General features: G+C 38.0%; 1 protein-coding gene across 43 annotated transcripts in view; it reads left to right on the top strand.

Moving 5' to 3' along the window:
- Positions 1–12,547, top strand: part of PTPRD (protein tyrosine phosphatase receptor type D) — a 2,297,676-nt gene that overhangs the window by 2,245,367 nt on the left and 39,762 nt on the right. For all 43 annotated transcript variants that reach the window (XM_078062238.1, XM_078062257.1, XM_078062277.1 and 40 more), the window contains 2 exons: positions 1,904–2,023; positions 2,543–2,697. In XM_078062238.1, the coding sequence (XP_077918364.1) occupies positions 1,904–2,023; positions 2,543–2,697 (275 nt within the window). The remainder of the gene's footprint in view (positions 1–1,903; positions 2,024–2,542; positions 2,698–12,547) is intronic.

Here is a 12,547-nt window from a genome sequence, read left to right as displayed (position 1 = left end):
CTTGACGTCTATTTTATGGTTTAAATCAGAGCCTTTGGCATAATTTTTGTGATTTTCTTTCAATCTGAATCATGGCTACTTAAGTAGTGTTGGCTGTGTTCAGGTGGTATCCTCTGCTAATTCCACCCACATACAACTTAGGTTTTAATGGATGGTTAGAGAACATAAGAGGTACTCAGTCAGGGTCATGCTATATCAATATTCTCCTTAGAGAATTGTGTTTCCCTTGTGTTACTATTCTTTAAGTAGATCATATCATAGAAATATAAACATAGAAGAACATGTTATACATCTAGAAAACATGTAAGTATGTTTAAAAATCCAATTAAGACACAAATTGCCCATCTTTCTTGAACCACTCTTATTTGTTTTTTATAAAATAGGTGTTTGTGTAGTTTCACCATTGAAATAAAGGCATGAGAGTCAAACCTTGTAAATTCAACCTCCACTTTACTGTATAACTGTACATTAAAGTGGTTTTCTCCTTTTTGTTGTCTAGGAAATTGGATAGAGAATAAAACCTCTGCCTTTTCAGAAGGCCCATGATCTAGATAGAAAGAGCCTGAGTCCTTTGAAGAGCAGATGCTACATCTGTGAAAGAGAAAATTACAATATTATTCACAGAATGCTACTAATATTTATATTCAACATAAAAGCAAATAATTATCTAGCAATTCTATTCACTGGACCAAAAAATTCTAGTGTCTATGATAATAATGCCTCATTGCTTTTGTTTAAATCCAGAGATTATGACTTTCAAATCTTTCTTTTTCAACTACACGGTGTGATTCCTAATATAAAATGGTACTAGATTTCTTTACTTAGAGAAATGCATTTCAGTTAAGAATTATTCCCATCTTTTCTTTTAATCTGAGATAGAAAGGGTAAATATATTCTTATCTATGACCTTACTAGAAAATATAGTGTTGTGTTTGTCATTTTTTATTATGCTTTTTAATACCCACAGTACCTAGGAAATTTGAACTGTATTCCAGACTTAGAATTATTTTTCTGTTGCATGTTAAACTAATCGACTTGAATACTTTTTATGTGCTTTTCAACTCCACATAGAAATTGTAGATTATTCATCTGAAATGAATGAATTTTAAATTATTTTAACTTTGCACTAGTGTATGACCTTCTGAGACCGGTTTTAAAGAACACACAGCTCTTTTTCCACTACACATTACCGATTTAATTTGTTTTGGATGCAAATACCATTTATCTTGTACTTTTTACAATGCTGTGTTGTTTATTGTACTTTGATAGATTCACAAATTATGTCTAGTTTTTTTAAAACAAGTGTATTTGGAAATTGTGATAGTTCAAGATGAACTAGTTTATGCCTTTTAAACCTTGATGGGTGAACACTAACTGTCTCACCACATCATTTAAATGGCTGAGCATAATCCTCCTGATGCGATTCATGACATATATCCCAGAACAAACTTGTGTTTTCTTTTTTTTATTTATTTTTTATTATGTTAATCACCATACATTGCATCATTAGTTTTTGATGTAGTGTTCCATGATTCACTGTTTGCGTATAACACCCAGTGCTCCATGCAGAATGTACCCTCTTTCAAATTTGTGTTTTCTTTTCAAGTACTCTAAAGTTTCAAATACCTCTTTCCTTATTTTACTCAGCAACAATCTGCAATTTATTTTTCTCCAGGAAAATTGAATCTGTTACTGCTTAGTATTCCTACCAGTTTGAAAAATGTGGTTTATATTGGCATTAGAGCAGTAATTTACATATATGGGATAACAAGAATACATGCCAGAAAAAGATCAACGTAAAATGAAACGCAAAAAAGCTGTTTTCCTTCAACAGCAACTCTGAGTGAGGCTAATAGAGAAATTGATGAGCATCTGCCCTGAATGCGTCACTTGTTTCTTCTAGGTGAAGTGTGACCAGTACTGGCCCAGTAGAGGCACAGAAACCCACGGGCTGGTGCAAGTGACGCTGCTCGATACGGTGGAACTGGCCACGTACTGTGTGCGGACATTTGCACTTTACAAGGTTTGCCTTTTATTTTTTCCCCCTCCCTTTCCCCTTTCCATTATTTAAAGAAAGCGTCTTTTGAGAAATCAAATATCTTAAGACTTTACTTAAATCTTGATTCCACTGGCAACGGTGAAGAATGAAATAATTCTTCCATTATCACTCAGCAATTTTTCTCCTTGTCCAGCAATTTATAAGTAAATACGGAACTCTTACTCTGAACGGAAGTTTCCACAAATGAAGAATAGATGAAGAAGAGCTAGTTGTTTCCGCAAAATACAACAGGTGCACTCCTGATAGTTACACCTAAAAAATATAATGCTTCTCACCTAAGAATGTTTATCTTCCTGAGCAAATAGTTGTCATTTACAAATAGCTTGGTGTTGATAGCTCCAAAGAGTGCATCTTCCCAAAGGTCATAGGGTAGGGGAAGGAATTAAGATAGCATATTTCCATGTTACCTCTTCCATGTTGCTACTCACGACTACAATCTGAGGCTAAGAACACAGAATCTTACCCAGTCTTCCTGCTTCACAGAACGGGTCAAGCGAGAAGAGAGAAGTAAGACAATTCCAGTTCACAGCCTGGCCTGATCACGGCGTTCCAGAGCACCCTACACCTTTTCTAGCTTTCTTACGGAGAGTCAAAACCTGTAACCCTCCTGATGCAGGTCCCATGGTTGTGCACTGCAGGTAAGAACCACTGAGAGCATTTGTTTTTCTCATAGTCAGAATGTCCAAGAGGAAACAGAAAGCTAAATTGTTCCTCATTGGATATTCTCCTTCCAACTTCTTGATTCTCTGGGATAATAGATCTCTTTATAAATAATACAGGTGGTTTTTAGTCAAATGAGGTCTGTACTAACATTCATAGAAAGGATTTGATATAGATGAATATGCTTCTCTGGAGGCAATAAGCAACTATGGTTCATGCTATTTTCTCTTTGGAGCAAAAATAAATAAATATATAAACACAAAATTAAGTGTGCACATGGCAATAAGTAGATGAAACAGAAAAGAGTTAAGAATCAATCTTGTGATTTGGTTCAAGTTTCATCTGTGTGGAGAATATTCTTTAGAAATAGAGATAGATAGATGGATAAATAGATAGATAATAGATAGATAGATAGATAGATAGATAGATAGATAGATAGATGAATTGCTTGACAAGTTCTTGTGGCTTGGGCTAATACAACCTTTTTACTATATATAGGAAAGAAAATTGCTGAACATTGGTTAAACGACTGCCTTCAGCTCAGGTCATGATCCTGGAGTCCCAGGATCGAGTCCCACGTCGGGTTCCCTGCTTAGCAGGGAGTCTGCTTCTCCCTCTGACACTCCCCCCTCCTGTGCTCTCTCTCTCTCTCTCTCATTCTCTCTCTCAAATAAATAAATAAATAAAAATCTAAAATAAAAAAAAAAACAACCAGACATTAAAAAAAATACTATAAATATAAAAGCTTTTTTTTAAGATTTTATTTATTTATTTGACAGAGAGAGAGTACAAGCAGGGGGAGCGGCAGGGAGAGGGAGAAGCAGGCTCCCACTGAGTAGAGAGCCCGATGTGGGGCTCGATCCCAGGACGCTGGGATCATGACCTGAGCCAAAGGCAAACGCTTAACTGACTGAGATACCCAGGTGCCCCTAAATATAATAGCTTCTAGATACCTTCTACATATTAGTATTATCAAGTCACATATAGAAAATATACTAATCTGAGTTTTAAAAATTTAATATAATATAAAAACCTATATTTTGGAAGAATTTATTTTATGTACTAGGAGGTAATAAGCCTGTATTTCTTTTGAAATGTTGTATAATTTATGATTATTTTTTACTTAATTCTGAGTAACATTCTTTATATCACCACTCAGATTCTACTATAAATGTGTTTATACATTTTCAATATTTAACTGATTTCTTACCAGTTCCTTAGTTCCTCTCAAGTATCATTACTAACATATTACTAAAGATACCTAATCAGATTCTATATATTACTATACAAACGTGTAATTCATATAATCCATAATAGTTCTTTGTAAACTGGGTACTTCAAATATGAGAGAATATGGTTTTTTGCACAGACAAGTAAAATTGCAGTGGGTAAGTATATATGAAAAAAAGAAAGCATCTATCATAAACCATTTCTATCATCACTTAATAGTATAACTCTTTCATATCCCATATTATACTTGAGCATAATACAGTGGATCCTAGAAATGACTCTGTTTTTACAAAAAGATGGGGACAACAGATAGATCAGAATAAAAGCAATAAAATTCACCTGACTAACCCATGCTACAGTGGTAATTGTTAAACAGCAGCCTAGCAGGTTTTGAACAAGGAGATGTTTTATTTCTCTTTCCCAGCAATTTTTCCCCAACAAAAACTAATAACACCACATTATATTTATAGAGTATTTTACAAATTCCAAAACACTCTCCCATGCTTTTCTTTGTTTGATGTTCTTAAAAGTATGTCGGATCAAGAGAAGAGAGCAGAAGAGAAGCTATAAGGTTTGGTTCAAGTACTGAGAGCTAGGAAGCCAGACATAGTCTGGCTCATGTTTTATAATCTAGTACTTGCTTCTCTGGAACTGACACTATGTTGCAGTGTTTTGCATGGTTCTGAAACACTAGAAATTATTTTTCTTAATTTGAGCCAATGCTTTTGCATCTTGACAGCAGATTTCTGGTTCTCCTGCCTGTTGGTTTCAGCAGGCACTAGTTTGACCAGTCGGTATACTCTGTCATATAGCCTTCTTTGCATATGTCAAAGAGTCACTGTGCTTGGTGACATGTCCCCGCCCCTGCTTGGCACCAGCTCCACTTGATTATGAAGATCCCACATGAAATGTTTTCACATGAATTTTGGCTGCAGGATAGGGAAACAGGAAGTTTGGGCTCACTGAAGAAAGGTTGCTGTCATATTCCTAAAGGCAAAAATGCAGTTCACACAGAAACACACATACAGTGATATATACACAAGCACACACACACACACACACACACACACATTGAGATATATATAAATACGGATAAAAATGAAGTAAACCTAACTTGGATGTTTTCACCAAACATTGTATTTGCATTACAGTTTGAAATACAGCATGTTCCCTGTCTCAAAATATGCTTCCCATTCCTGTAAATTAAAGTGGAGGACCTGGGATACTTGATGGAGTGATTGATTGACTGATTGATCATTTAAAAACACAATTTATCCTCTGTTGATCTTAAGCAAGGTGTAAGGCTTTATGCTAGATACTTAGTTGGGTCCAGAAAAGTTTGCAGGCAAGAAGGAGAGATGAGATAGATAGCTATGTGCATTATTTTGAGAAAATACATACACTCCTATACCCCCACACCCCGATGTTATGTTAAGCCACCTGGACTCACCTCTGAGAGATACAGACAACTTCGGAGAAATAAGGAAACAAAGATGAATGTGCAGAACTAATAGCTGTTGACATTTGGAAATGCTGTGCCTGAGGCTCTGGAGAAGCTTTGTATTAAACAGAAAAGTAGGTATATCGGTAGAAGAAATTTATTAGTGACTTTGAAACAATGAGGGAAAGATGCAGGATAAACTGAGCTCTGAGAAATGATCTGTGTTCACCCATAGGTTATTTCATGTGTCTGTGAGAAATCCTGGCCATGTCCACACTGTTACCATGCTAATCAGCATGAATCATTGACATGGATACAGTGCATGTTAAAACCTCAGAGCACAATTTTTCTGATGGAGTGGCAGAGGAAAGTCACTGCAGACAACAACTGCTTGTGTGGAACCCAAGAAATGCTAGTTTAGAAATCATCTCTAAGCAGGAAGAAGCTTTGCAGAAAGCCACAATAGACAAGACACAGAGAGTTATCAATGACGGTCATCGTGATCCCGTTGTAAATCATCACACAAATACTCTGGAATTTAGTAAACACTGTGTTTCATGTTGTGAATTCTCCTATGATAGATTTGACTTTTTCTTCCTCTGTTATGAAGAAGTAGTGACGAAGTCAAACCCAAGCCTTCTGCCAAACAGATCCTGTGAGCATGAAGGAAGTTTTAAATGAAGTCTGGTAGTAAAACAAACAGAGGGGGGAGGGGGCAGAAAAAGAGAAGATTCATGTTCCTCCAGTAGTTCTGTCTGGTGATAAATGTGCCAGGACTAAAAAGAGCTACTATGAATAAGAGAAATTCTAACAGTCAGTAGTAAGAAAGAGCTAAGAGGATAGCCCAGTGATAATCACAGACAAGACTAGGGTCTACCATATTTCTAGAATGGTTCTACAGGCCTAGGAAGAAAGACCAGCTCTAGCTATCAACCAGTTCATACAGAGCATATCAACTCCACATTAAGAGCGCACACGCTGGGGAGAGACTGCCTGGGTGAAATGCTGGATTGTTTGCTTATGGGCTGTGTGCCTTTGGGCAAGTTACCTCCTATCTGCTATCCTGTGTTTCTTTACTTGTAAGTGGGGTGATCTCTCCACAGCAGTAAGAGTTTCATGAAGATGAAGTGAAATAATAGGACATGATAAAGCCCTTAGAACAGTTCAAATAATTATTAGTTTATTAATTATTGAGTAAGTTTTAAAAGCTGTATATATATATATATATATATTTACACTCAAGAGAAAATAATCAACATTAACTTGGATATAATCTATGTGACTGAGCCATGTATCTTATGAATAAACAGATGTTTCTAAATATGCAGTATTTAATGTAATAGATTTTTTAAAAATTTAGATGTTTTCCATCATGGTAATTCCGTCAAATTTTCCCCAATGACAGAGATCATTTTCTCATTTCCTATGAGCTAGAATCATTTATAATAACAAATCCGTGTTCTTAAAGACCTGAGAAACCATTGAACTCTTAAGAGGATACTGTTAAGGATACATCCTTAAGAGGATACCGTTAAGGAAATTAATGAGGTGGTTCTTGATGTCATCAAGATGAAGTTTGAACTTAGCATTGTGTTCCTGGCCCTTTATAATCTAGGCTGATGTCTCCCTCATGCCTCATTGTTCACTCTCTTAGCCACCTACCGCTAACTACACATTCCAAATACTTTCATCTCTGGCTCTTGGTAAATGATATTTATACACTCTAGAATTTCACATGTTCCCTTCTCCACCTGCTGATGTTCAATCCTGTTTCCTAATCCACCTCAAGTAGCACTTGCCATGTGTATTGCAAAGGTTGCAAACTGACCTCAGATGGTTTTGTTTACATCCGTGCTAATTTTTTTTTTTTTAATTTGAACTTGAATGCCTTTAAGCTGGAATGCAGTATCCAGTTTTCCAAACCTTCCCTATCCCTATTGTTTTACACACGGCTCAACTCATCCATTTATAGGGATTGCTTCATATTGTAAACATCTGAGTTGAAATTCTGGAAAATTCTTTTAAGCTCATTTCCCATTCCTCTTCCTGCAGAAAGAATTAAACACTGTATTCTTTGAGCTCTCATAAAATAGGTTCACACTTAGAATATTAAATGTGTACAGATCACATATGCCTTGAAATCCCAGAGGGCATGGCCGATGGATTACGCACATTTGTGTCCAAGCTCTTACATCATAGTAGGTGCTCAATAATTGCTTTCTGAAGTTAATTGAATTCCATGTGGTGTTTTAGAAGTTCTTAGAGAAACAATAAGATCATTTCAGGGCTGGACTGTTTTTTTTGTTTCTTTGTTTAACATGAGACTGTATTTTTCTCTCTTTATATTGCGGTATTTCTTATGAGAATTTAATTGTTTTAAATTGCCTTTACCTTTTTTTTTTTCTCATTTATCTTTCTTATACCTATTTCTGAGTCCCCTTTTCTACAACTCTTTTATGTCCTTTTCCACATGCTCTCCATTCCATGATTAAAGATAGACATAGCTCCCTGTTTTTTAGCCATAATAATAGTTAAACATCCTGTACCCTTCATCGACAGCAAATACTCTTTCTTCTCAACTGGACAGGCCCTATTCTAAGTGTTTTACATATGGTAATGTTTTTTATATATGAATCATCTTCAGAGGTAGGAACCTTATTTTCTCATTTTACACGAGAAGAAACAGAGCCCGAGGAAGACCAACTTCCTTGCCTGAGCTCGTATCACTAGTGATGGCCGCCATGTGCCCTAGGCTGCCTGTCCCCATCGACCAAGTGAGCCTGAGCTCATGCCATAGTGATGGCCGCCATGTGACCTAGGCTGCCCGTGCCCATTGACCAAGTGAGCCTGAGCTCATGCCATAGTGATGGCCGCCGTGTGCCCTAGGCTGCCCGTGCCCATCGACCAAGTGAGCCTGAGCTCATGCCATAGTGATGGCCGCCATGTGACCTAGGCTGCCCGTGCCCATCGACTAAGTGAGCCTGAGCTCATGCCATAGTGATGGCCGCCGTGTGCCCTAGGCTGCCCGTGCCCATCGACCAAGTGAGCCTGAGCCTGTGCCATAGTGATGGCCGCCGTGTGACCTAGGCTGCCCGTGCCCATCGACCAAGTGAGCCTGAGCTCATGCCATAGTGATGGCCGCCGTGTGACCTAGGCTGCCCGTGCCCATCGACTAAGTGAGCCTGAGCTCATGCCATAGTGATGGCCGCCGTGTGCCCTAGGCTGCCCGTGCCCATCGACCAAGTGAGCCTGAGCCTGTGCCATAGTGATGGCCGCTGTGTGCCCTAGGCTGCCCGTGCCCATCGACCAAGTGAGCCTGAGCCTGTGCCATAGTGATGGCCGCCGTGTGCCCTAGGCTGCCCGTGCCCATCGACCAAGTGAGCCTGAGCTCATGCCATAGTGATGGCCGCCGTGTGACCTAGGCTGCCCGTGCCCATCGACTAAGTGAGCCTGAGCTCATGCCATAGTGATGGCCGCCGTGTGCCCTAGGCTGCCCGTGCCCATCGACCAAGTGAGCCTGAGCCTGTGCCATAGTGATGGCCGCCGTGTGCCCTAGGCTGCCCATGCCCATCAACCAAGTGAGTTTTCCAGCCATGAGATCACTTGCTGGTCCTCACCTCCATCTTTGGCCACCACTTGGAAGACATTGCACTTTTTAAGCCTATCCTGATGACCCGTTCAAAATGAGCCACTCCTTTCTTTCTGCTCCCACATCACATGGCCATATTCTAGCCTTTATTTCACTCGTTCTGCAGCAAAGGTAATTGTTAGTATGTGAGTCTTTTCTACCCCTTAATCATTTTAGAATAGTCACAGTCACATTTTAGAATAGCCCATTACTGAGCCATCACCGTTTTCCAATATCACTCAGCACTTAAGGGATCACTCGTTTAAGCCACAAAACAGTATGTTTTATTTGTGAGGAGCATTAAGCACAGGGAGGTTGTAAATTTCAATGTGTCAATTATAAACCCTTTACCCGTGGTACTAACTCTGAGTCATGGTTAACCCCTTTTAGGATGAAGGGAATACATTATCTTTATAGGAGAAATTTATTGTGAGTAAATATGAAGGAAGAGATAGATCAAGACCCCCTAAATCTGTCTTCTAAATGAGAAGATTCCAAGAAGAGTAAAATAGACCTTAAGGATAATTAAAGTCATGTACATCGTAGAATCAAACCAGTCTTTAAAACCAGAAAGAATAAGGGCGCCTGGGTGGCTCAGTCAGTTAAGTGTCTGCCTTCAGCTCAGGTCATGATCTGGGGTCCTGGGATTGAGCCCCGCATCGGGCTCCCTGCTGAGTGGGGAGTCTGCTTTTCCCTCTCCCTCTGCCCCCCCCAACTTGTGCCCTCTCTCTCTCATCCCCACAAAAAAAAAGAAATAAAATCTTAAAAAATAATACCCTAAGGAATAGGAACTGAGGGCTAGATGTAGATTAATAATGTTTTGGAAGCATCAATGGACCACTAAGGGTGGTCTGATAAAAATCAAATGATAATTTGGGGTTAGAAAGATTCATAAGATCCAACTTTGTTAATACTTTTTGACTTTATAGGTGAAAGCACAACCAAGGAACTACTTAGATCATATTTACAACATAATTTACTTCTAATATCAAACTAATATTGACAAAAATAGAATTTTCAAGGTAAAAAGGTTTTGGAAACAAGGTAAAACATTTTGGAAAATGTTGCATATGATCATAAAAATAAAAGACTTTGTGATCCAAAGGAGCTCAGAGTGCTATGGAAAATTGTTTAATGCATTTTAACCATTCATTGTAAATTCCATCCTTTGTTTTCCCCAATGTTCCATTCAAATATCTCTTTAGATCAAAGACCACATGTATTGCCAAAGTATGTGATAGTTTTGAGATACTGACAAGTGCAAACCATAGACCCATATTTTCCTTAAACCTGAGATTCATTTTCATATATAAATTAATAAGAGAACCTAGCCTTCTGTAGTTGAAAGACTGGATGGTTAAAAATACCTACATCTCTCAATAAGAAAATGAGTGGAATATACAAATTGTGTCCTTATTTATGGAAATATTTTAAGGTGAGGAGAAGTAATTATGCCACATTGAAACTATTGTGTAGGTTCTGTTCTTATATACTAATAATTGGGCATACAGAGCAAATTCTTAATTTATGAAACAATATGGTGATATAAATCAGGAGGCCAGATCTTCAATAGTTTGATGACACAATCCTATAAGAGAAAAATGCCTTACATGCAGTGAAATAATTTAAGAGTAATTGAACCCAAAGAAAACATTAAAAGGAATTTCATAATGGCTCCAGTAGGTATAAAATATAAAACTCGCACAGAAGGTGTTTGAGGTACTGGGGGGAGAATTCCGGCTACCTGATGAAATGGAAAATTTCCTAGAGGAGAGGTGAGGCCAGTATTGTAAGAAACAAATAATGTCAGTGTCAGATATCAGGGGTAGGTCCTGAGAATCCCTGTAAGGGCACCTGGGAAACTGTCACCTCTCCATTTCCATCCCATGACCAAGAATAGCAACCAAGTTACTTTTGTGTAGGGAAGTGGCCATTGACAGAGCATCTTTCCATCATCTATTTTATTTAGTCTTTACAACAAAAATAGTAGGGGTATACTATTACCATCTCCACACTACAGACAAGGAAATTGAGACTCTGAGAAGTTAAATGACTTGCTGAAGACCATATACCCAACTAGTAAGTAGAAAGTCTGGCTGAGAACCCATGTTTTATGATTCAAGGTCCTCTCCTCTCTGTCTACACCATACTACTGTTTTCTATTTTGCCCAATTTATGTTATACAAATGAGAGCAGAACTGTCCCCTGCCCACAACAGAGATGGCTTTTAGCAGGTCCAAAATCCCCTTTGGGGACAACATTAAATGGTGGTTAGTATTAAAAATCATTTGAAATCAGCTTATTAGAGCTCAAATCCCAGCTGCACTGTTCACTGCAATTCATTTAACCTTTCTAAGCTTCAATTTCCTGATCAGTAAGGTGGGGATAATAGTAGTATGTCCTTCACAGTATTGTGTATAAAGATTAAATAAGATGATATGTGTAAAGTGACAATTAGCCAGGTACCTGCCACATAGAAAGAAGTCAATAAATGTTCGTACTAATAGATGTTTTTGTTGTCATTGTTTTACCTGACATAAAATTTGTGCTTATTTAAATTGGTTCTCTTACTATCAAACAGCAGAGAACATTATCACATTATCACATTTTTCTGAAATGTGGATGTTGTATGTAATTTGTAACTTAGAAGAGTAGAAAATGTATGGGTGTGTGTATATACATATATTAACCTAGGTGAGTGGTAACTATTTAATGCTTTAAAATTTAACACTTTAAAAACACATAATACTACATGTAGTAATTATTTCATTGCACTTTAAAAATCTTGTTAAAATAGATTGTTACTATAAGACAAGCTTTTCAACCTCAACACCATTGATATTTGGGTCATATAATTTTTGTTGTGGGAGACTGCCCTGTGCATTGAAGGATGCTTCTCAGCATCCTTGGCCTCTGCCCACCAGATGCCAGTAGCATGCCCCAAGGATTGTGACAATCAAAAATGCCCTCAGACATTGCCAAATGTCCCCTTGGGAGCAAATTCACCCCTGGCTGAACCATTGCTATATGGCAGCTAAACTGATCTTTGATTGTGCAGAATGTATGCATCCAAATGATAGCCCACCTCAAAGTTTTAAAGCTTGAAAACACTTCTTTGAATGGCATCCTCATTTTAAACATTGAGAAGACTTCTTTATGAGACTTCCCTTAAGAATCCCTTTTTAGAGCATACAATGAGCTAGGCTCATTATTTGAAAAATCAGCCAACAATACCCTCTACCTTGGCCACCCAAACCATACAAACCCAAGACTTGGCTCTACATATCTCTTGGCACTTAAAAAAGTAAATAAATAAATAATCCAACTTCAAGGATGAATATATGCCACCATTAGGGAATTCAAAAGAACAGGTGACAGGCTCTTAACTCTACTGCCAAAAAGGAGTTCCAAAAAGTACTTTTGCAGCAAATTAATGCAGCAGTAATAAATCTTCAACCTCCCAAGGTGGCTACTTCTAAGGGCCATGGTCTTTGGGGCTGACAAGTGCTGGGTTTTTTTGCTAGCGTAT

This window comes from Halichoerus grypus, chromosome 14 (assembly GCF_964656455.1).
Source record: "Halichoerus grypus chromosome 14, mHalGry1.hap1.1, whole genome shotgun sequence".
Taxonomy (NCBI): domain Eukaryota; kingdom Metazoa; phylum Chordata; class Mammalia; order Carnivora; family Phocidae; genus Halichoerus; species Halichoerus grypus.
This window is presented reverse-complemented; position numbering and strand designations above follow the sequence as displayed.